The sequence below is a fragment of the Rhinolophus sinicus genome, linkage group LG15 (genome assembly GCF_036562045.2).
Source record: "Rhinolophus sinicus isolate RSC01 linkage group LG15, ASM3656204v1, whole genome shotgun sequence".
NCBI lineage: Eukaryota > Metazoa > Chordata > Mammalia > Chiroptera > Rhinolophidae > Rhinolophus > Rhinolophus sinicus.
The window spans coordinates 22,044,848-22,069,334 of record NC_133764.1 but is presented as its reverse complement, the minus strand read 5'-3'; the positions used below and the strand labels follow the sequence as shown (position 1 = coordinate 22,069,334).

At 40.8% G+C, this 24,487-nt stretch overlaps 2 protein-coding genes, 1 long non-coding RNA gene and 1 pseudogene across 7 annotated transcripts in view; 2 read left to right on the top strand and 2 right to left on the bottom strand.

Moving 5' to 3' along the window:
- The window catches only part of LOC109447861 (protein SLFN14), a 10,376-nt gene extending 7,312 nt beyond the window's left edge, over nucleotides 1-3,064 (top strand). For both annotated transcript variants that reach the window (XM_074320004.1, XM_019732561.2), the window contains exon 5: nucleotides 680-3,064. In XM_074320004.1, the coding sequence (XP_074176105.1) occupies nucleotides 680-1,514 (835 nt within the window). In that variant the 3' untranslated portion in view covers nucleotides 1,515-3,064. The remainder of the gene's footprint in view (nucleotides 1-679) is intronic.
- LOC109447867 (uncharacterized) overlaps nucleotides 1-4,617 on the bottom strand; it is a 20,127-nt gene extending 15,510 nt beyond the window's left edge. For all 3 annotated transcript variants that reach the window (XR_012492182.1, XR_002137432.2, XR_012492181.1), the window contains exon 1: nucleotides 4,524-4,617. This is a non-coding gene — a long non-coding RNA (uncharacterized LOC109447867). The remainder of the gene's footprint in view (nucleotides 1-4,523) is intronic.
- Nucleotides 4,130-24,487, top strand: LOC109447862 (schlafen family member 11). Of its 2 annotated transcripts, none has more exons than XM_019732562.2 (5): nucleotides 4,130-4,290; nucleotides 11,707-12,770; nucleotides 13,686-13,814; nucleotides 20,182-20,905; nucleotides 21,110-24,487. In XM_019732562.2, exons 2-5 carry the CDS (start codon nucleotides 11,714-11,716, stop codon nucleotides 21,900-21,902), a joined length of 2,703 nt encoding a protein of 900 aa, XP_019588121.2. In that variant the 5' UTR covers nucleotides 4,130-4,290; nucleotides 11,707-11,713; the 3' UTR covers nucleotides 21,903-24,487. The 2 variants fall into 2 exon arrangements, with proteins under 2 accessions (XP_019588121.2, XP_019588123.2); XM_019732564.2 differs by lacking the exon at nucleotides 4,130-4,290 and adding an exon at nucleotides 5,261-5,609.
- LOC109447865 (large ribosomal subunit protein eL33) lies at nucleotides 9,485-10,468 on the bottom strand (annotated as a pseudogene).

The window sequence follows — 24,487 nt, the reverse complement described above, 5'->3', positions numbered from 1 at the left end:
GCAACAACCAAACTTGGTTGTTCCTTGTCCTCTAATTTCTTCCTCCTCCTCAGATATGCTAAAACAACTGTAAAGGAAAATTGAGCAAAGTAAATAGGGTTATAGCTCCAAAAAGACACAGCGCTGCAGATCAGCTATCCTACTTGACCTGTCATGGAACTCAGCAATCTCTTAATGTTTTCCTTACCAAAATCTAAAGAGCCTTCTAGTTTTGTACTACAAGTAAGTGGGGAGATAGGATTTGCTTTAGAGGAATTTGTATTCGTCCATACCTCTTTTGCATATAAAAATTATGATACGCCTCTAGGTGACTGTTCTCTAGCTCTAAAACGGGCAGAAAGTAAAGACATGGTAGTAACAAGTGTACCTCACTTTCGAGATTGCCGGTAGATGTAAGGAGCTTGTCTTCGGGGATTGTCAAGCAGGAGAAATAGACTACTAATAGAAATAATAAAGTCTCCCACCTGGGTTTATTCCAAAGTTTCTCATGCAGATTTAATGAGATAAGCCCCAAAGAGGAGGGTCTGCACTTATGTATTCTGTCAGGTGACTTGTAAGTCGAGCAGCTTATGACTGAATCAGTGAATCAGCTCCAAGTGACCACGAGCCTGTGACTCCAATCCAGAGAGCAATGAAGGCGTGGTGTTCCCTGAACCTATTCTCTCTTTCATCCTTACAGCCAACAAAGCACCTGCCAAGCTGTGACCCGGAAAACCTTCATGCAAGGGAAGTTCCTAAAGATTAAACACATAGTGATGGATGAGACGGAGAAGTTCTGCAGTCAATATGGTGACTGGTACACAAAGGCTAAGAGCATCACCCATCCAAAGGTGAGGGCAGCTGGAAGTGAAAACCTTCCCCGTGGGGTCCTCTGGCTTTTTCTGGACCCTTTCCAAGTCCATCATGCAGATGGCAATGGCCTCCCCCCTCCATCGGCTCAGTTTCCTCGTAAAACAATCACCAATGGGATCCACTGTTCTCTGGAAATAGCAATGGTCATAAAACAAGAAATGAAGAGAATCAAAGAAAATTGTCCCTCCAACATGTGTCCAGACACACTGGCATTGTTCAGGGAAGGTGCCTACAAGGAAGCAATGTGTGCTCAGGCTCTGCCTGGGGTGTGTGAGACAGAGACTAACCTGACAACAGAACAAATGGCCAACTACGTGGCAGAAAGATGTCACAACCTGTTCCAATATGGCTATCTGCCCAAAGATATAGCAATTCTGTGCAGGAATGGGGAGGACAGAGGACGCTATGAGCGTGCCCTGCTAAAAGCAATGGAATTAACTGAGATCCACGGAGCACCAGGAGTTGTGTTCAGCCGGGCCTCTGGTGTGTTGGGCAGTGACATCATTGTAGACAGCATTCAGCAGTTCTCAGGCCTGGAGAGGAATATCGTGTTTGGGCTGAGTCCAGAATGCACCCTGTCAGAGGAAACTCATAAGCTCTGCTTTGCCTCAAGAGCCATTAAACACCTCTATCTGCTTTATGAAAAGAGGGCAGCTTTCTGAAAATTATTTGAAGCAATACAGGAAGCCAGATAGAGCAGAGTTCCTTCTCCCAGGCAAGTGGCAGTTACTCCTTTTCACATATGTTAAGTGAGGAAATCCAGGCACAGTCAGCATGGCAGAGAGCCACAGAACTATATCGGGAACTGACTCTGACACTCTGTTTGCAGTGTCACTGTCGGTTTTCCAGTCCATTTCACCTCCTCCAAGTACAACAGACTTCAATGTGGTCCCCTGCCTCCAGCTTTCCTAGACTAACCAGCTTTCATGCTGTCAAACAGAGAGGTTCTCCTCAAATAGAGAACTGATTTTGTGACATCCCCTGCTAATGCATCTTCAATGATTCCCTGCAGTCTTCAAACCAAACCAATTTTCAAGGCTTTCCATGATACACCCTGACTTACTCTCCGAATGCATCCTTTATTATATCTCCATCTCCCAGTTTCTAATGCACCCAGCCTTGCTGGCCTATTTAAGGGGGTCGGAGGTAGGGTGCTCGCCCAGTTGCTTACTTTGACTCGTTGTCTCAGGACAGGCGGCACCTTGGTTGGCCCCTCATACTGGCTATGGGTCTCAAGCTTTATAGGCTCAGAACTTGATTTTCTCTTTGCACCAAGTCAGAATCAGTCTCTCTGGGATGGCTTTATGCTAATAAAGCTCACAGAAGACCAAGGCATAAATGAAAATGCCACTCCGTCAATTTACAGTGAGGATTATAGTAATAAGTGAGCCAGATGCTTTTGCTAATTAGTATATTCAATAGTAACACAGGAAGCCAAATTATAGAAGCATAGCTTTGCAGCAAGGGGGAGCTGATAATCTGACTCAAATGTACGAAGTCTTCCGGCTGTGTTAGACTATGGCAATCATCTCCAAAACAGGGATATTTCCACCACAAGGACTAGTCAGGTCAGGTTTACCAAAGAAAGCAAATTTAGAATGCTACGAGTGACTCGTTGTTCCATTTCTGCCTCAGATAAAATTTTTTTTTTCTCTCCCCGTTTCTAAAGTTTCCAGGTTGACGACCAACCTTCCCCTCACTCTTCCCAACACACACCAATACTTTGCTCACATTCATTGTCAAGTGTTAATACGTTCAGCTAGGCTACTAACTGCTTGGACCAGCCACAGGCCTGGGAAGTAGCCTGTCTAGAAGGAGTCTGTGCATTCCTGCTCTCTTCTGTGATGATCTGGTGTTAATTTTATAATCCAACTGTGAGAGGTTAAGGGGAGTGTGGGTGGCAATCCAGTACCTACGCTGCCTGTACACATTCCTGGGTTCCGGCTGTGCCTGTGCCGTTGTCTCGGCCTGCAAACCCTTTTCTGCTCCCTCTGACTCGTCAGTCAAGCCCCTGTTCAAGAACCCACCTCTTCAATGCAACTTTAATCATCCCCCTAAGTCAAACTTGGTTTCTCTTTTTGCAGCCATTCTATGGCTTCATTTTGCAATACATTCCTATCATGTCTTCCTTCCAATGTATGTGTTATATATTAGAAATAACAATTTATTCCTAATAATATGTTAGAAATAAAATTTGTTTGTCTGTCTTAAAGTTTTTTGTTTTGTTTTGTTTTATGGCTCTGGAAAGATTCCTCTTTTGAGACTATTCTTAACTTCTAGAAAAGTGTAGGACAACTTCGTTCATGCTGGGGAGGCCTGAATGCAGGACAAAGTGTGGAAATATTCTTTTGGCTGTAATTTCAGATAAAGCCCATCAGCTTTCCAAGAGGTGGGAGAGCAGGCGGGGCTTGGGGAAGAGCCCTTAGCTGCCTGTCTGAACTGCTCAGGCCATCAGAGAGGCCAGTATGAATCTAGTGTTGGCCATGGATTGGACAAAAGAACCTCTCTCCCACCTTCTGCTGCACCAATTACTTGGCGCTTCCTCCTTTTTACTGTTCCTTGGGGGTTTTAGGGTACTTTTAGGTGGGAGAAAATAATAAAGTTCAGCAATTAATTCACTTTTGATGATGCAAAAGATACCAGTGTCTTAACATTTCAGATAATGGGAGATGTGTGAATTCTTTAAAAATAATTTAAAGAGGGCCAGTCCGGTGGCTCAGGCGGTTGGAGCTCCGTGCTCCTAACTCCGAAGGCTGCCGGTTCGATTCCCACATGGGCCAGTGGGCTCTCAGTCACAAGGCTGCTGGTTCAACTCCTCGAGTCCCACAAGGGATGGCGGGTTCTGCCGCCTGCAACTAAAATTGAACACAGCACCTTGAGCTGAGCTGCCGCTGAGCTCTAGGATGGCTCAGTTGGTTGGAGCGAGTCCTCTCAACCACAAGGTTGCCAGTTCGATTCCACGACTCCCACATGGGATGGTGGGCAGCGCCCCCTGCAACTAGCAATGGCAACTGGACCTGGAGCTGAGCTGCGTCCTCCGCAACTAAGACTGAAAGGACAACAACTTGACTTGGAAAAAAAGGCCTGGAAGTACACACTGTTCCCCAATAAAGTCCTGTTCCCCTTCCCCAATAAAATCTTAAAAAAAAAAAAAACAGCTAGAGCATTCTAATTTAGCTTACTGGGAAATCAAAACTTAAAAGACAGGAGCATATGCCAATTTTCAGAGACAACTTAAAACAGGCACCAGTCCAATTTTGTTTTTCAGAGAAACTGAAACCTAGCTTTCCCCCTGGGCCTGCTTTTCTTCAGAGGGCTCAGCTTTCAGAGCCGTTTCTTTCCTCCCGTCCTCAGTCAAGCTGCAGACACAGAATGACTCAGGACTCCAGGAATTTTCTCTTTAACACCCCAATCCAGAGGAATCTTCTAATTCCCAAGGTAAGTACAGACTCTGGAAAGACCCAAGCTGTGCCTGTTCAACAGAAAGGATGGTCTTAAGAAGAGGTCAAAGAACTCTAAGATGAAACTCCACCCTGTACCTACAGACCCTTTCCGTTGTAGCTTGCCTATATATGAGTATTTAGGCAAGGGAGGCTGAGGTGGAAAAACAACCACGCTTTTCTTAAATAAGTGAAACAGACGATGAGAACTGGTGTGTAGATGGGATTCACCTTCTTGCTCAGACCAAGGATGCAGGATTCCAGCCAGCCCAGACAACCTGGCAGAGGTCTGAGACACTGGTGTAGAGGGTTATAGGGTGGACTGCTCAAAGATCTGGGGAAGGAACTTGCAAATGGGCGGGGCTAGAGCCTTGGCTGGAAGAGAAGATTGTTTGAATTCTTCAGTTTTCTTGTTTTTTATAATAGATACTTTGATTTTTATGAGAAACTTTATATCGACTGGGAAGCTCTGACCCAGTCAGATTTTCCAGGTTATTTTTGTGTGTCAATATTACCAATATTAAAAGCATTAGAAAGTGAACTTGCCCCACTTAAACAAGTTGCTTCTTGAAATCCTTTTGTCAATGGGTCACAAGTGAATATTTCAGCAGGTGGATAGTTGAGATATGTTTGCCACTCCGTAATAGGAAAATCACCTGTTACAACATATATTCTGGATATTTTCTCTAGTTACCAATTTGCATACTCACTTTTACAACACAAATGTTTTTATTACCTCAGGCATGAATGTAAGATGGTTTTTTTAGATCCAACTTTAAGTATGTGTGTGATCAACAAACTACTGGAGACCATAATTGCTGCACTGAGATGGGGGGGAGGTAGCCGAGAAATAAATCAGATCTTCCAATCCTGAGCGGCCATAACTTCTCTGGCTCGAGTCTTCATCTGTGAAACACAAGAGAGCATGACGCTGGGGGGCAGAGCCAAGTTACAGGGTGTGGTTTTCCTCGGTCCAGTGTCTGTTTCTTTGCGAATTGTACTTTTCTCAGAGCGCTGGGGCTCATAACCCTACTTCCCTATTCCATTCTGCCCCTTGGGTCCACACGCAGAGGCTCTGCTCCCCTTACCTCGGGCCGCTCCTTACGCCACGTTTCCAAACCAGCTCACTCATACAGACATACACAGTCCGTGGCCCCGGCTCCCCAAGCCTCTCCTGTGGTCCCGTCATTGGCCTGCGGGAGCCTCGCTGGCCTGGCCAGATCATTGCTGACTTACGACACCAGAAAGGAAGCCACTCGGTTCGCGGTGGGGGTCGCGCGGGTGTTCTGGGGGAGCCACGACCAGCGGCAGGAAGAGGTGAAGCTGCCGGGTGAGAAAGAGGCGAAGAGCGCAGGTTCTGCACTAACGTGAGGGGTGAGGTGGAAGGGGAAAGGGGGAGGGGTGGGAGAGAGAGACAGAGAGACAGAGAGACAGAGAGACAGAGAGACAGAGAGACAGAGAGACAGAGAGACAGAGAGACAGAGAGACAGAGAGAGTGTGTGTGTGTGTGTAAAATAAGTACAAAGGTAAAATGACAAACACTTCTTTTGTTACCCCAAATCTTTTTACCCCATTACCTCAAGTTGACAACTGTTGGCATTTTGCCATAGTTGCTTCAAGTCTTTTTAAAATTCAATAAATAAAATATTGTAGATAAATTTGAAATTCTCTTTGCCCCTCCGTCTCCAGTTCGGACTTTTCTCCTTTACTCAGAGGAAACCAATATTCTGAGTTTATTGTATATCTTTACAGTATTTTTAGCACACACAGTTTTACATACACATATCCGGGCATAATAGGTACCTTTGTTGTCTGCATGCTTAGCTTATTTAAATGGTATAAATCTATACATGTATACTTCTGCATCTTGATTTTTTTAACTCTACATTTTGTTTCTAATGTCTGTGTGTTTTAGTTTATTCTCTTACAGGGGTTCATAACATTCCTTTCAATAAGCATTATGACATTTTATTTCCCCGTTCCTTTACTGATGGACAGTTAGGCTAGTCCCCAAATTTGCTATTGTGAACAGTGCTAAAAGGACTGCGCTTGTCTCCTTGAACACATTATATGTCCATTCATCTGTTGAACAGCATCTTGGATGCTTCCAAGTTTTGGCAATCATGAGTCAAACTACTAGAAATATTCATATGCAGGTTTTTGTGTGGACATAACTATTCAACAAATTTGGGTAAATACCAAGGTGCACAATTACTGGATTATATGGTAACAATATGTTTAATTTTGCCCAAAACTGCTAAATTGTCTTTTAAAGTGGCTATACCATTTTTCATGTTGTAACTGTTTTGATCTTAGCCAATGCAAAATTATGTTCATTTGATGCTTACAATTTGGGTAAACCTATAATATAATATTAAGACCATAAGAGAGGCACTGTATATTTAATAATATAGAAATTATATGGTTTTGAAGTTTAAAATTCTCCAGTAAACCCAATGGAGCCAAGTCGTTTCTAACATTTTCTTTGGTAACTGTCCTGATGTTTTTCTTTGTAATTGATTTATCGGAATTCTCAATTTTTTATTAAGCCAGTTTTTTTTTTCCTGTTTTTTTAATTAAATTTATTGGGGTGACAATTGTTATCAAAATTACATAGATTTCAGGTGTACAATTCTGTATTACATCATCTGTAAATCCCATTGTGTGTTCACCACCCAGAGTCAGTTCTCCTTCCATCACCATATATTTGATCCCCCTTTACCCTCATCTCCCACCCCTCACCTACCTTACCCTCTGGTAACCACTAAACTATTGTCTGTGTCTATGAGTTTCTGTTTCTCATTTGTTTGTCTTGTTCTTTTGTTGTTTTTGGTTTATATATCACATATCAGTGAAATCACATGGTTCTCTGCTTTTTCTGTCTGACTTATTTCGCTCAGCATTACACTCTCAAGATCCATCCATGTTGTCACAAATGTTCCTATATCATCTTTTCTTACCACCAAATAGTATTCCATTGTGTATATATACCACAACTTCTTTATCCATTCATCTATCGAAGGACATTTTGGTTGTTTCCATGTCTTGGCCACCGTAAACAAAGCTGCAATGAACATTGGAGCACACGTGTCTTTATCTCTAAATGTTTTCAGATTTTTTGGGTAGATACCCAGGAGAGGGATTGCTGGGTCACATGGCAATTCTATTCGTAATTCTTTGAGGAACCTCCACACTGCCTTCCATAACGGCTGCACCAGTCTGCATTCCCACCAACAGTGTATGAGGGTTCCTTTTTCTCCACAGCCTCTCCAACACTTGTTACTATTTGTCTTATTGATGATAGCCATTCTGACTGGGGTGAGGTGATATCTCATTGTGATTTGCATTTCTCTGATGATTAGTGATGTTGAGCATTTTTTCATATGTCTATTTGCCATTTGTATGTCCTCTTTGGAGAAATGTCTCTTCAAGTCCTCTGCCCATTTTTCAATTGGGTTGTTTTTTTTTGTTGTTGTTGAGTTGCATGAAGGTAGAACAAAATCTTAATCATTATTTTAGAAGAAGAAATCTACCAGAGTTTCCCATTATTTCTTTTTCTTTGAGGGAGGGGAGTCCTGAGAATAAAAGATTAGGAGCTCTTAAGGTTTCTATGCCAAACAAAATAATCCAGACTCTCTAGATATAGAAAGGAGTTGCAAATATGAAAATATTTATCCAAGAAAATGAATTAACATACAATACTTGAGAATAAATGTCCATATGAATATAACTTTGAAGTTCAGATATCTCTCAAATGGCACTTTGTATAAATAATCTGACAAGACTTTAAAGATCATAAAATATAGAACAAGATAGTTAGAAGTGTAAATTTTATCATAAGGAACACATCAGACAGACAAATGAGTAAGATTGTGCATGACCTGGCCTTCCAAATAATTTACTGCTCAGAATTCTGTTTCATTGTCACACCTGAATCAACCACTTTTTATGTGTCCACAGCTCTTTTTTTTTTTTTTAAATTGGGGAAGGGGAACAGGACTTTATTGGGGAACAGTGTGTACTTCCAGGACTTTTTTTTTCCAAGTCAAGTTGTCCTTTCAATCTTAGTTCAGCTTCAAGTTGTTGTCCTTTCAGTCTTAGTTGTGGAATGCGCAACTCAGCTCCAGGTCCAGTTGCTGTTGCGGTTGCTAGTTGCAGGGGGCACAGCCCACCATCCCTTGCAGGAGTCTAACTGGCAAGATTATGGTTGACAGGACGTGCTCCAACCAACTGAGCCATCTGGGAGCTCAGTGGCAGCTCAGCTCAAGGTGCCATGTTCAATCTTTAGTTGCAGGGGGCACTGACCACCATCCCTTGTGGGATTCGAGCAATCAAACTGGCAACCTTATGGTTAAGAGCCCAGGCTCCAACCAACTGAGCCATCCGGGAGCTCAGCGGCAGCTCAGCTCAAGGTGCCCTGTTCAATCTCAGTCACAGGGGGCGGAGCCCCCCATCCCTTGCGGGACTCTGAGGAATTGAACTGGCAACCTTGTGGTTGAGAGCCCAGTGGCCCATGTGGGAATAGAACCGGCAGCCTTCGGAGTTAGGAGCACGGAGCTCTAACCGCCTGAGCCACCGGGCCGGCCCCAGAGCTCTTTTTAAGTAATAAAGATGCTAGTGGCTTGTCTGAAAAGCAAAAACCAAATAAGCAAAACAAAATAAAATTCTTAATCTTGGTGGTTAATCAAATAATTGCTTTTTAATTTTCCAATTTCCTCTGCTATTACATTTATTATTCCTGCTATTTTGTGTTCCTTTGCGACCTAGTTTTTTTCTAAATTCTTTACATTTTGAAGGAAATCTATTCTGATTTTTCCTTCTTATCAGTATAGGCATGCAGGGTTATGGATTTTTCTCCACATACTGCTTAAGCCATATCATGGTAATTTGATGTGACCTAAACTATAAACCTGCAACAGGCAGATTCTTTGTCTCTCTCACAGCACTTAGTATACCCACAATGAACACTCACTGAATGTTTCCTGAATTAATAAAACAAAGAATGACATGTTTTGATCGCATTCTTGAGTCTATAATGAAGCTAAAAGTAAAAATGACTGTGCAGGTGGCAATGCAATTCTAAGCTTTTTTTCTTTTCTTTTCTTTTCTTTTTTTTAAAAAAGATTTTATTGGGGAAGGGGTATAGGACTTTATTGGGAAACTGTGTAGTCCCAGGTTTTTTTCCTTAGTTGTGGAGGGCACAGCTCATCTCCAGGTCCAATTGCCAATAGTAGCAGGGGGCACAGCCCATCATCCCTTGCGGGAGTCGAGGAGTCGAACCGGCAACCTTGTGGTTGAGAGCCCACTGGCCCATGTGGGAATCAACCTGCAGCCTTTGGCGTTGAGCACGGAGCTCCAACCACCTCGGTGGGCCCAATCCTAAGCATTTTGAGTCCCCTTCCCCATGGTACTATTGAATTTGTTTTGTTTTTTCAAGAGAAGTAGTCCACTTTATTTACTTTTCACTAAGTTTAAATCCTTGAGGGGTACAGCATTACACAGATTCTGTGTCCGATGGCCTTAGCAGGAAGGTTGCTTCAGAATTGGGCACGAACCATTGCACTGTTCCCATGAGCACGAGTTCCCTTTCCCCAGATTACTCTGGTTTTGTTCGGTTTGCCACCAGGAGTCACAGTGTTGTTCTCTGCCTAGTACACATAAACACGTCTCTTGCTTAGATTCAATTCAGTTTCATCTCGAGTATAAACACCTTCAATTTTTTTTTTTTTAAGATTTTTTATTGGGGAAGGGGAACAGGACTTTATTGGGGAACAGTGTGCACTTCCAGGCCTTTTTTCCAAGTCAAGTTGTTGTCCTTTCAATCTTAGTTGTAGAGGGTGCCTTTCAGCTTCAAGTTGTTGTCCTTTGTGTCTTAGTTGTGGAGGGCGCAACTCAGCTCCAGGTCCAGTCGCCATTTTTTTCTAGTTGCAGGGGGCGCTGCCCACCATCCCTTGTGGGAGTCGAGGAGTTGAACCAGCAACCTTGTGGTAGAGCCCAATGGCCCATGTGGGAATCGAACCGGCAGCCTCCGCAGTTAGGAGCATGGAGCTCCAACCACCTGAACCACTGGGCCGGTCCAACACCTTCAATTTTAAGAAGAGCTGTGTGCTCTCTCTGGTACGGGAGAGCCCACTTAAGCCAGGAAAAATGGCTTTGAACCACAGCTTTCCAAGCATATTTGTCCTTTTAAAAGTCCTGTTCCCAGCAGGCATCCACAGGCCCCAAGATGGCAGAAAAAGTGGTACTGTTGAGTTTTGATTTGCTCAACCACTCCCAAATAGAAGTTCTTTGACATCATAAAGACTTAGAATCCATCGACCCTTCTTTTTCCCCATTTATCAGATCCTCCCCCTGCCCTGGCCATCTTCATTTCCCACCATGTCCTAAGAACGCATATAGTCCAAATGTTCAGTTACTTTCTTACTAATGATCTAAATTTACATGCCTTACTCTCCTTTTAAAGTTTTTTTGGAGGTAAAGATTTTGTTTTTTATGTTATAAATTTCAAACTTACAAAAAGAAAAATACAGAGAACAAAATAACAAATATGTCCACCACCCAAATTTAATAGAAGTCAGTTTAAAAACTTATTACAACTTTTCAAATATGCACAAAAGTGAAGAGAATAGGATAGCGAACCTCCATTTATCAGTCACCCACCTTCAAGAATCATTGATGTGGGCGGCCCGTGGCTCGGTTGGAGCGGGAGCTCTGAACAACAGGGTTGCCCGGTTGATTCCCACATGGGCCGGTGAGCTGCACCCTCCACAACTGGAATGAAGATGGCGAGCTGCCCCTGAGCTTCCGGAGGGGTGGCCAGATGGCTCAGTTGGTTAGAGCGCAAGCTCTCAACAACAAGGTTGGCGATTCTAAACCCCAACGGGACTTGGAACTGAGCTGCGCCCTCCACAACTAGAATGAAGGGCAGCTACTTGGAGCTGATGGGCCCTGGAGAAACACAGGTCCCCAATATTCCCCAGTAAAATAAAAAGAATCATTGATCTATTGCCGATAAGTGGTACCACTAACCAATCGCCGAAGCCAAAAGCCCAGTTACTGTACTTTAATCCTTTCTCCTGATTTCTATCTGGTCAATACAGAGCCATGTTAATTGTGTTCCCTAACTATCCGATATGCTCAAATTCTCTTCATCCCTACCGCCACTACTGCCAGGGTACCATCTCACATGGATCACTGCAAAACCCTCCTACTGCAATTACTTTATGCAACCATTTCCTTCCAGACAGGAATCTCTGAGATGCAGGGCTATGCTCATTCTTATCTAGCACTAATCTCTATACCCCAGCACTTAGCAGGAGCTCTATAAATGTTTTTAATTAATGAGTGCATTTTTATGTGCTATGTAATCTGCTTCATTAACATGAGGTATGTGTTTTAATGGTTTCCGTTGCAGAGTGAAAATGGAGGATCAGAAATCATCTTTGGTGGTAGAATTATCTTACCCAGACTTGGTCATCAATGTAGGAAAAATAACTCTTGGTGAAGCTAACAGAAAAGAGCTGCAGAAACCTCAAAGAGAGAAGGAGAGGGAGAAAGTTACACAGGCTGCATGTGCTTTATTAAACTCAGGAGGAGGAGTGATTCGGATGGAAATGACAAACAACGATAAGCATCTTGTGGAAATGGGACTGGATTTAGAAGAGTGTTTGAGAACACTTATTATGTCTAAAGATTTGCAGGCTTTCTTTGATACTAAGCAACAAGGGAGGTGTTATTACGTGTTTGTTAAATCTTGGAACAGTGACCCTTTCCTGGAAGACCGGTCCATCAAACCCCGCATTTGCAGCCTGAGCTCTTCGTTATACTGCAGGTCTCTCACCTCTGTGGTTCGCATGGATTCAAGGGAGGCGTTCAATTTCCTGAAAACCAAGAAAAGAAATACAAAAACCTTGAAGGATGAACCTTCTAGTAAAGTTCGCAGGGTTACACCTCAACGCCATAACTCGAATCCTGCTTACCTAATTTTCGAAAGAGACCAGCTTGAATATGGTGAAATCCTGCCTTTTCCTGAGTCTCAACATGTAGAGTTTAAACAATTCTCTACAAAACACATCCTAGAGTATGTAAAAAGCACAATTCCAGAGTACATCTCTGCATTTGCAAACACTGAGGAAGGCTATCTTTTTATTGGAGTGGCGGATAAGACTAAGAAAGTTCTGGGATGTCCTAAGGAAAATGTTGACTGTAAAGCTTTGAAAGAGAAAATAGAAGCTACAATAGAAAAATTACCTCGTGTCCATTTTTGCCACCAATCTCAAAGCAAGATACCTTACGCAGTCAAAATCTTGGATGTGTTAGCCAACGGAGAGCTCTATGGCTATGCTTGTGTGATCCGAGTGCAGCCATTCTGTTGTGCAGTGTTCTCAGAAGATCCCAAATCATGGATGGTGAAGGACAAAAACGTCTGCAGCCTGACAGCTAAGGAATGGGTAGACATGATGATGGACGCAGATCCAGGTAAGAGGGGGAATGTACCTCCCTCCCTGGTCTATCTACCTCTTTAGCACATTCAGAATATTAAACACGGTTTCCTTTATTTCCTATGACTTTGAAATTCACACCCACTAAACTCTGTTTTTTGAATCTCCGAGTATCCTGCTTTCCATACCTGATAAGATTTTTGTTGGATACTTAGTAGCCCAAATCAGTGTCCTATAATAGGCAATTTTTTCACATCAAAGATGAAAAGAAAAATTTGGGGGAATGGTTACCTTGCAGTAGCTCCACAGTCATTTATTAAACGTTCAGGAATTTTGTGAGCCAGTTGTTAAATATAGTCATTATTAAAAATGAAGTGATAGAAACTTACAATTATATTAACAACAAGTGTAATAAATACAAACTCACCCCTTCCTAATAATTTACTACGTTTTAGTATTACCTTTGCTTGTGAAGTTATTTACGTCTATTTGTTACCTGTGGTGGAGTCAGTATCAAAGGCCGTGCTACTACGCATTTCTTCCCAACTCTGTATTTATTGACATCACGTTGGTAGCTTGAAATTGTCCATAGTAGGAATATTTACACTACAGAAATAAGCTACATGGACAGATATGTTTACTCGAAGGATGTGCTAAATACCATAAAATAAATACAAACAAAAGGCTATCTAGACATACAGAGTGAAGAATTATGTTGAATGGGAAACACATTCAAACTTCCAAATCACGTCTCTTCAATAGTAGACTTTGGCAACCATCATATGCAATAAAGGCACTTGTCTACACAGGGTAAATGGGCCATTATCTTGCCATTATTTTTAAAGTCACACCACCTGGACTGTCACATACTATACCCACTCAGAAGGCCTCTTTCAGTGGTGAAAAACGAACTAACTTGTCACAATAACACAAGTTTTCTTTCTTTCTTAAGATCTTCTACGCTTGTCCGAAGATTTTGAATCTCAGCTGAGTCTGTCTAGCAGCCCTCCTCTTAGCAGACCGGTGTACTCCAAGAAAGGCCTGGAACATAAGAAGACTCTCCAGGGACGGTTATTTTCAGGTAGTAACTGTGGTTTGCTAGGATAAGGGGAGATAAATGGTTATGTTTGTTTTTTAAAATCCTGAAAGTATGCTCTGCAAACCTATGTGTACAAGGTGGTAATACAAACATATCGGTGATAGGTAATTTAGACATGAATTCTCACTGATGCCACTGGCTGAGGCAGTACCACACATAGAATCCAGGATTATTGCCCTAAACACCATTTGGTCTTGTAGTTCTCAAATTGCACTGATCATCAGTATTTCTGGTTATTTAAAAAAGTACAGATACCTGGTTCCCTACTCCACACTTAATAAATTAGAATATTAGGGGATAGCACCTCATAATGCGCATTTTTATCAAGCTTATTCACATGATTCTGACGTTGATCCAGATTGGAAATCTTTTATCTAGTTGAACTAGAGGCATGCATTGCACCAGGAGCAAAAAATTGCCTAACTCTGCCAGATCTTTCCAGAGGGGTGGCTGTTATGAATATAAATAAAAGAATAAATATTAATGTTTATAGCAAGGTGTAACATAAAACAAAATCAAATGAAGTTCAATTGTGAACACTTACGAACATGTTTCAGATTCAGGAGAAACAATCTTGTTTAACAGCATGAATAGTGATACAGAACCAAGGACAGTGTCTGTTTTCTCCTTTCATCCCTCACTCCAAACTTGTTAGGCCTTTTCTAGGAATCCATTGCTGTCCCCTTTCTATACTTCTAGAGACGGAAAACCTCTTGCTTAAGTCTATGCAGTAAATCAGTTGCTTATCCGGCACTAGAATCTCTCACGTGTCCTGAAAATGTGTAAATATCTATCAAGGACCATTAATAGATAATGATTGCCAAATATAAGATTTTATTTTTTCCCTTACCTGAGGTCTTTGCATTCATTTGCACATCAAATTTATATTTTAAAAATTGTCTGGGGCGTGGGAGATGTGGGTTAGGGGGATCAAATATATGGTGATGGAAGGAGAACTGACTGGGTGGTGAACACACAATGGGATTTATAGATGATGTAATACAGAATTGTACACCTGAAATCTATGTAATTTTACTAACAATTGTCACCCCAATAAATTTTAAAAAATTGTCCACAATAAACAGTATTAGATACAAGAGTAAGCATAAGCTTTGATAATATTTTCTAAACCCAGTAAGCTCCTTTTTAGTACAGCTTATTACCATGGAATAAATTATAAGGAAAAGGAAATAGTGGACTGTATGCTCATAGAGCGACAATCTATTATTATATAAATAAGCAATTTTCCAGGAATTGTACCAAACATCTGAAGAATAGATACTTCCAACACTATTAAAATTGTTCCAGAGCCATAGAAAAAGAATTAAAATTATCAAGTTATTTTTTAAAGCAGGAGTAACAGTAATTACAAAACCTGACAGCACAATAAAGGAAAAAATTAGACTAATTTATGAATGAGGATGCAAAGCTAGAACTCCAGGGATGAAAAGAGAAATCAACATTAACAGAGTTATTGTTATAATTCAAGATGTCTGTATATCTATGCAAAAAATATGATTCTCTTCTGATATGTTGAAAAGGCATTTGAAAAAACTTAATACAATTCTTGATTTAAAAAAATCAGTAAAGGGCCAGCCCAGTGGCTCAGGCGGTTAGAGCTCCGAGCTCCTAACTCCGAAGGCTGCCGGTTCGATTCCCACATGGGCCAGTGGGCTCTCAACCACAAGGTTGCCAGTTCAATTCCTTGAGTCCCACAAGGGATGGTGGGCTCTGCCTGCCCTGCCCCCTGCAACTAAGATTGAACATGGCCCCTTGAGCTGAGCTGCCTCCCGGATGGCTCAGTTGTTGGCTGGAGCTCTGGCTCTCAACCACAAGGTTGCCAGTTTAATTCCTCGACTCCTCCAAGGGATGGTGAGTAGCGCCCCCTGCAACTAGCAACGGCAACTGGATCTGGAGCAGAGCTGCGCCCTCCACAACTAAGAATGAAAGGACAACAACTTGAAGCTGAACAGCACTCTCCACAACTAAGATTGAAAGAACAACAACTTGACTTGGAAAAAAAAGAAAAAGTCCTGGAAGCACACACTGTTCCCCAATAAAGTCCTGTTCCCCTTCCCCAATAATAAAATCTTAAAAAAAAAAAATCAGTATAATAGGAACCCATAGATATTTGTTTAATATAATATTTATATCTAATATCTATACCTATCATGTTAATTGAGGGGTATTAGAGGCATTCCATTAAATTCAGGAACAAAACAATCATATGCACTACTACAACTTTGGTGTAATATCACCAAATGAAATTAGCTAAGAGAAATTGAGGGGGGTGTGAAAATTGAAGAAGGTAAGACTGTATTTGGAAAGTTCAAGAGAATCGATGAAAAACTACTATAAACAGTAAAAGAATTCAAAATGAATATAATTAATTGCATTACACAGTATTATAAGAAACATGTGAAAATTAATATGCAGAATTCGATATCCTAATATAACAATGCAAGAAAATACCCCATTTTCAATAGTAACAAAAAGTTAAAATATCCAGGATAAACCAATCTGAGAAAAAAATTAAAACAATGTTGAAGGACACAGATGAATACTTGAATCAAATGGAAACACATGTCATGTTTGTGAAGAGAAGACGTCACAAACTTGTAGATTCTCTGTTATTTTATCAATGTAATGAGATATCAGTAAAAAACAAGAGATTAATCTAGACAATCTTATTCTAAAGTAACAGTGGAAAGTAAATAAGCAAGAAGAGCCAGGAAATGAAAACCGGAAAAGAGCAAACAAGAAAAGTCATCCAGATATAAAACCATTATAAGGCCTCTCATAAAAAGAGTTGTATGTGCATATAATTAGACCTAGGGTATAGAATGGAAAGTCTGGAAATAGATGCAAACACATATGAGGATTTAGTTTATGATGCACTTGACTTCTCAAGAAAGCAAAGTAGATGTTTCAATAAAGAGATTTTGGGTTAACTGGGTAGCAATTTATTTTTAAACAGATGGATTCACACTTCATGCCATATACCAACATAAACTCTATGGATCATGAATTTAAAACAAAATATTAAAGCCATAAATGTTTTAGAAGAAAACATGGGCAAATGCTTTTATAACTTTGGCAAAAAGATTACAAAAATCAAGATTCAAAATACCAAAGCCATAAAAGAAAGGATTGACATATATGACTGCACACATTTTTTTTTTTTGAAGCATTGTGCATGGCAAAGCCACTAAGAAAGGTCAAAGGACCATTGACCAACTGGGAAAAATATTTGCAACTTATATCATCACAAAGAGTCGATGTCTCTAATATGTAAAGAGCTCCCACAAGTTGATAAGGATGAAAAAAACAACTACTTAACAGAAAAATCAACAAAGACATTTTAGACAAAATAAAATTCGAATGGCTTCAAACTTTTAAAAAGATGCTCTTATTAATCAAAATAAGAGACATGCAAATTAAAATGAGATATCATTTCTCTCTACTGGAATGTAAAAAATAAAGGAATCTGACATTATCTTTTATGTGCTACGCTGTGGGAACACAAGTCTTCTCATACATTACTTGTTGGAGTGCATATTGGTACAATTGGCAATATCTGTCAGAATTACAACTACGTTTGCCCTTTTTCCAGTAACGCCACTGCTGGGAATTTATTCTTCATATATACCTGCATACATACCAAATGTACGAGATTACCTATTGTACTATTATCATAACAGCAAAAGATTGGAGGGGAGGAATCTATGTGCCTATCAGTAGGGACTGGTTAAATCAAATATGGCACACCTATAAAATGGCATGTTAGATAATCGAAAAAAAAAGTAAAGAAGTTCTTATGTACTGATATGGAAAGATCACCAACATATAATATATTGTTAAGTGTGAAAAAGTAAGTGTCAAACAGTTTACGACCTATTATGTGCGAAAGGGAAGGATATTTGCATAAAGGAATTTTGGAGGAATAGGCAAGAAACTAAATAAGTTTTGAGATAAATAAGTATCTATGGTAGGGGAGTAGGACAGGGTTGGGGAGGCAGGAAATGGAGCAAATGGAAACAGGAGTGTTTTGCTATTTGGACTGTGGGAATGTATTCCTAGTTAAAATTAATTTTTTAAAAGCCAATTTTCATTTTCAGAGACTGCTACTGTAATTATTATTTGGAATAGTAACAATGCTAAAGAAAAAGTTTGTTTTTTGTTTCACAATAAGATTCCAGACATTAAGAATAGAGATGTCCTCAGCACATTAATGAGCATCAATTGATAATAATTTGCTTTCCGGTTAACCACTGTACTCGTAAATATTTATCTTGGAAGAAATGTAATAACTGAAATAGAAATTTTGTCTATCACTGGAGTTACTGATACTAAAGAAAGTCGGGGCCTGGGTAGTAGGTCAGAATCAAGCAGCCCCCAAAGACTTTTGTCCTGGTGTCCTAAACCATTAGGACCCCTCACCTGATTTCCTATAGTTTGATTTCCCTGGATCCACAGTGGGATTAGTGCTCAGAATGGATACATAATTCTATGGGAGCTCAGAGGAGAGAAGAACAGACGTGGGAGTTCTGGAAAACATGAGAGGAGTTTATCAGGTGTCAAAAGTGGAGGAAGGTATTAGAGTCTCAGAGCACAGATCTGCAAGGCACAGAGGCCCCAAGTCTCATGGGGAGTGTGGTGCATGTAGAGTGGCGGCATTTATTGAACACCCATTCGAGTCCCTGTGATTTACTAAGTGTCATGTAGACTATCAAAGACATGAAAGGGACACTTCTTGCCTTCACATAATTTCCTTAGAAGCATGTCCCATTACATAATTAAAGAAAATAAGACCTATTCAACGATGAGGTAAAACATGGTTGCTATGAGATACATTAGTGATTTTCTCCAATTATCAGGAGACGTGGTCTGTATGACCTGCATGGCAGTGCGGTAGAGTGAAAACAACAGAGGGCCTGGTGTCTGAGGCTTGGGTTTGGACTCTGGCTCTGCCATTTCCTATGGGTGTGACCATGTGACCATGGGCAACTCACTTGAGCTCTCTGAGTTTCCATTTTCTCATATGAAAAAGAGAATAATAAGTATGTCTGCATTGTACAATAGTGAGGCCCGGAGATGTGTGTAAGCTCCCTAGTACAATCAACAAATGATATGGTTTCATTTTATACTTCCTTTAGTTTCTAAAATTCCATTTTAAACATGTTCTTATATTATTCTATTTCGTCCGTTCTTAGAGGTGTGTTTCTCCCCACCGTTTAACATCTCTAAAATCTGGATATGTCCCATAATGGATGCCATCTCCCACTTGCTCCCATCCAGGTTGCAGGCAGAACCTAGTTGCACGAACACCTTGTACAAGGCAGAAAGCAAGAGCGACAATAAACAATTACCAGTGAGATGGGTAATTTCACTTAAAATTACCACTACAAATCTCGTGATCTGACACCACCACAAACAGGATGAAAACAATTTCTTCATTTTTTTCATCCTCATTTGGAACAAATGATCATTGAAATAAGTTTAAAACCCTACAGTGTGAATCTATTCTTATGTCACATGGTTGTACCTTGCTCCCTTGTGACAAAGGGAAGGCTCTCGTGACGGATGCAGCCTCACACTGATTTGTAAGTGATGCCAGAATTCTGCTTCAGGAGAGTTAGCTCAGGGCCTAACTTCAGGGTCTCCCAGTCCAGGACCACAGGGGCTCTCTGCTAATAAAAGGTTTAATGAGCACCTTCTTCCTGGAACGGCTCCTTCTACCTCCATCAATGGGGACTATTCAGAGAAATTTTGAGATTCAGATACTTTAGAGTAGGAAGGGGAACAGAATTAACATTTCGCAAGCAACTACAATGAGCCAGATAATTTATGCTATTTCATTTATTCCTCACCATAGGAAATATGCTATTTTTTCTTCTTTAAATTAAAGTTTATTGGGGTGACGATTGTTAGTAAAGTTACATAGATTTCAGGTGTACAATTCTGCAATACATTATCTATATCTCACGTTGTGTGTTCACCACCCAGAGTCAGGTCTCTTTCCATCACCATATATTAGACGCCGGAAATGTGCTATTTTTAATTGGTTTGTTTGTTTTTGTTTGTTTTACAGTTAAGGGAACAGTCTTAGAGAAACGAAGGAATTTTCCAAGGTCATAAACATAGTAAACACATAGGTTTAGATAAAGTGTGCCAGATTTTCAAAGTTTCTTTTCCTTTATTATAAAATAATATTTACAAAAGAATATATACCAAAATCCATACTTCATCATGATTAATTATAATTAAGTTTAATAAATAATGTTATGAAATATAATTAATCATAAAATAAATATGTTGACCACAAATTTATAATTCTTTCTATGTCTAGTGACACGAGAAGATGTGCAGTATACTCCCAAATCCCTCTGGGAGGAGCTGTCTTCAAAGCATAAACGTCTGGAGGAATTAATGAAGAAGCAAACGCAGCTTTTCTCCCGCGGCATTTTGATCCTTTCTAGAAGCTGGGCTGTGGACCTGAATTTGCGAGAGAAGCAGGGAGTCATCTGTGATGCTCTGCTGGTAACACAGAACAGCCCCCCCATTTTCTACACCATCCTCAGGGAACAAGATGCAGATGGGCAGAGTTACTGCACCCGTATTGCCTTCACTTTGAAGCAGAAGCTGGTGAACATGGGGGGCTACACCGGAAAGCTGTGTGTCATGACCAAGGTCCTCCATCTGAGACCTAAGAGGAATGCAGAGTCCTTTGAAGGTTCAGGCTCTCTGATTGATTACCCTAAGTCCTATAACCTTGCAAACACCCAGCAGATGGAAGACTTGCTACAGTCCCTCGTGATTGTGTTGCTCAGCTTCAGGTCTTTCCTGAGTGACGAGCTTGGCTGTGAGATTTTAAATCTTCTCACAGTCCAGCAGTTTGAGATCTTTTCAAAAAACCTCCGCAAAAATAGAAAACTGTTTGTCCATGGCTTACCTGGCTCAGGGAAGACAATCATGGCCATGAAGATCATGGAGAGAATCAAGAATGTGTTTGGCTGTGAAAACTATGAAATTCTCTATGTTTGTGAGAACCAGCCTCTGAGGGACTCTGTCGGGTAAGCAGTTGGATTTTATTGTCACTACATGAGGTCCAGTCTGAGAATTCCATACTCCAGTGCACCCAAATTACCTTGCTCCTTAAGAGTTGGGTGGTAAAATGATCTGTAACCATAGTCCTATGTTCATAGGAGTATGCTGAGGTAATTTTCCTTCTTTATTTACTTGGAGAAAACCTAAGTGTGTCATTTTCATTTTTACAGTAATAAAGGTATCTGCTGTGCAGTGACCCGGAAAACCTTCATGAGTTTTGACTTCGAAAATATTCAACACATCATCATCGATGAAGCTCAGAATTTTCGCAGTGAAGATGGGGACTGGTATAAGAAGGCCAAAATCATCACTCAGAGAAGAAAGGATTCCCCAGGAATTCTCTGGGTCTTTCTGGACTACTTTCAGACCAGTCACAGGGGTCACAGTGGCCTCCCCCCTCTCTCAGCCCAGAAATCAATAGAAGAGCTCACCAGAGTGGTCCGCAATGCAGATCAAATAGGTGAGTACCTACAACGTATAATGCAGAAGATCATAGCAAAGCTACCACGTAACATTCCCCGGAAATCCCTGGAGATCCTGGATGAGGCTGAGTGGGTTCAGGGTGTTCCAGGCTTCTGCACTATTAAGAAGTGCTCGAACTTGCAAGATATAGTGACCTATGTAGCAGAGCAATGCCAGTGGTTCTTGAGGAATGGTTATTCCCCTGATGATATTGTTATGCTTTGTAGCACAGTGGAGGAAGTAGAAAAATATAAAGATTACTTCTCAAAACCAATGAGGAAGAGAACAATGTCTCAGAACAATGATACCTCCGTTTGGGCCAATAACATCATGTTGGAGAGTATTCGCAGATTTTCAGGCCTGGAAAGAAACATCGTGTTTGGGATCAATCCAAGCGCAGTGGAGTCGTCGATTTTCTACAATCTTCTGCTCTGTCTGGCTTCCAGGGCCAGGAAGCGTCTGTATATTGTGACGCTTCAGGACTGGAAGATCCCACTCTAAGAAGAGTTGATAGAGATAAAATATTCCCTCTGTCCCTTCAGTGTCAGAAAAAGAATGACTACTCTGCGTCATAAAAGCATTACTTCTAACAATGGACGCTTGCAAGAAAACTGGCTTCAGAGTTGTTGCTATATTCTGTGAAAGGAACACCTGAAAAGTCTAATTCTTCGTGTTCTCAACAGAGGTGTCACAGTGCTTTCACAAGACTCCCCAGTTGTGTGTCGGCATTTGCAAACACTGAAGGAGGGTATGTATTTTGTGGGGTGCATGATGAGACCCATTGAAACATGGGATGTGAAAAAGAGAAAATATGTTTTACCACCTTGAGGGCCTCTATTGATGACTGCATTCAGAACTTACCTGTCCATCATTTCTGTATGCAAAGTGTGACATAAAATATACCATCAAATTCCTTGAAGGACAAAATCAGGGGGCCTTCCATGGATATGTCTGCGGCCAAAGTGGAACAATTCTGCTGTGCAGAGTTTGCCAAAGGGCCTGGTGTCTGGCAGGTGAAGAACAACCGTGTAAAACAGCTGGACACAAAGGAATGGGCAGCTTGGATGATGGAAGCTGACCCAGGTCAGGGAGCAGAATCCACAATGACTGTAATATTGCTGGGGCTTGGGAGGGAGGAAAGGGAGGTATTATTTTAAAATCTGGGGAAAGAGAGGTACTGATTTGCAGATGTCTGATTTGTTAATTCCTATCGGTGCTGTTGGTGTCACTGCCCTCCTTTCCTTCTTCCCATCATAAATACCCTGCATTCAGCAGATGCCCGGGCTAGCCGACCCACTAGAGCAGGGGTGTCAAAACTGCGGTCCGCAGGCCAAATGCAGTCCGCAATCCTTTGTTAATTGGCCCGAGCAAATTTCAAAAATATATTTAGTTTATTTAAATAAACTAGGTGAGGCAATACATACTTCACCTCAAGTGAGTGGCCAGGCTGTTTGTGTATTTTACTGCATATGGCCCTTGTTAAACAACGTTGAAAACAGTTTCGACACCCCTGCAGAGGTTGGTGCAAGGGGCTGTTTGACCTGGTCATTTCTATTTTCACATCCTTTCTTGTGTTCATAATCAAGTCTCTTCTTTTTCCATTCTGATTATAAACTCACATTTAATTATTCAGGAAATTCACGTGTGATGGCAGAGATGCAAGACAGGCAATAGGAAAGTTTTATATCGGGGGGAAAAAAGGAAGGCCCAGGTATGATCTATTTTGCAGTTGTTCTAGGGAAGCTGGAAGTGGGCTTACTGGAAGCAGGGCATTTTATGTCACTGGTTAGGGGAGCCCAGTTGGCTTTTTTGGTTGGCGCAGAGTTGGAAGAGGGGGCAAAATTTAGGGAAGCAGGCAGTTATGGACCAAGTCCTGACCACTTCTGGTCAATTGCTGCAGGCGTGGTGCGTCAGAGTTCTGTTTTCATACATGCTCTGGCTAGTGTCCCTTTGTATATTCAGTCTCAACCTCAAAACTTCTAGAGGAAAACAAAGGAGAAAATATTTTTACCTTGGGTTCAGCAAGCGTATTTTAGAGATGATACTAAATGCACAATATATAAAAGAAAAAATTAATATATTGGACCTTGAGAAGGTCTTCTTACTGAAACACACTGTTAAGAGAATGAAAATACAAGCCCCTGACTGGACAAAATATTTGCAAATGATATACCTGATAAAGAACTTGTATCTATCTAATTTCTGTATAGAACTCTTGAAAGGCAATAAAAACAACCAACCCAATTTAAAAATGGATAAAAGACTTGAACAGATGCTTCACCAAAGAAGGTATACAGATAGCAAATAAGTATTTGAAATGATGTTCAACATCATTGGTCATTAGAGAAACGCCAAATTAAAACTTCAGTGAGATAACACTACATACCTATTAAAATGGCTGGAAGGACTCACCATACGAGGTGTCGGTGAGGATGTGAAGGAAAGGAACTCGCACGCACTCCTGGTAGGAACATACAGTACAACCATGTCGGGGAAGAGTTTGGTAGTTTCATACACTTACCATATGACCCAGACATTCCACTGCTAAGTATTGACCCAAGAGAAATGAAAACACATGTCCATACAGAGAGTTGTACAAGAATGTTCATTACACTTTTATTTGTAAAAGCCATAAACTACTAACACCCAAATACCCATCAACAGAAACAGATTTTCATTATCCATACAATGGGTACTACTCAGCAAAAAAAAATAATAATAAGAAGAAGAAAACTGACTCTGGGTGGTGAACACACAATGTTATATATTGATGATGAATTACAGAATTGTACACCTGAAATGTCATTTTACCAACTGTATGCCTGAAATGTCACTTTACCTACTGTATACCTGAAATGTCACTTTACCAACTGTACGCCTGAAATGTCACTTTACCTAATGTACGCCTGAAATGTCACTTTACCAACTGTACACCTGAAATGTCACTTTACCAATTGTACACCTGAAATATCACTACTAACTGTACACCTGAAATGTCACTTTACCAACTGTACACCTGAAATGTCACTTTACTAACACTTGTCACCCCAATAAACTTAAAAAACGAAAGAAAATTGTACCCACAA

Excerpts from the sequence above, each read along its gene's own strand:
- LOC109447862 (XM_019732562.2), top strand. The coding sequence starts at position 11,714 with ATGGAGGATCAGAAATCATCTTTGGTGGTAGAATTATCTTACCCAGAC. Across the intron at positions 12,771-13,685 it reads GATGATGGACGCAGATCCAG|ATCTTCTACGCTTGTCCGAA; the intron begins GTAAGAGGGGGA and ends TTCTTTCTTAAG. Across the intron at positions 13,815-20,181 it reads CCAGGGACGGTTATTTTCAG|TGACACGAGAAGATGTGCAG; the intron begins GTAGTAACTGTG and ends TTCTATGTCTAG.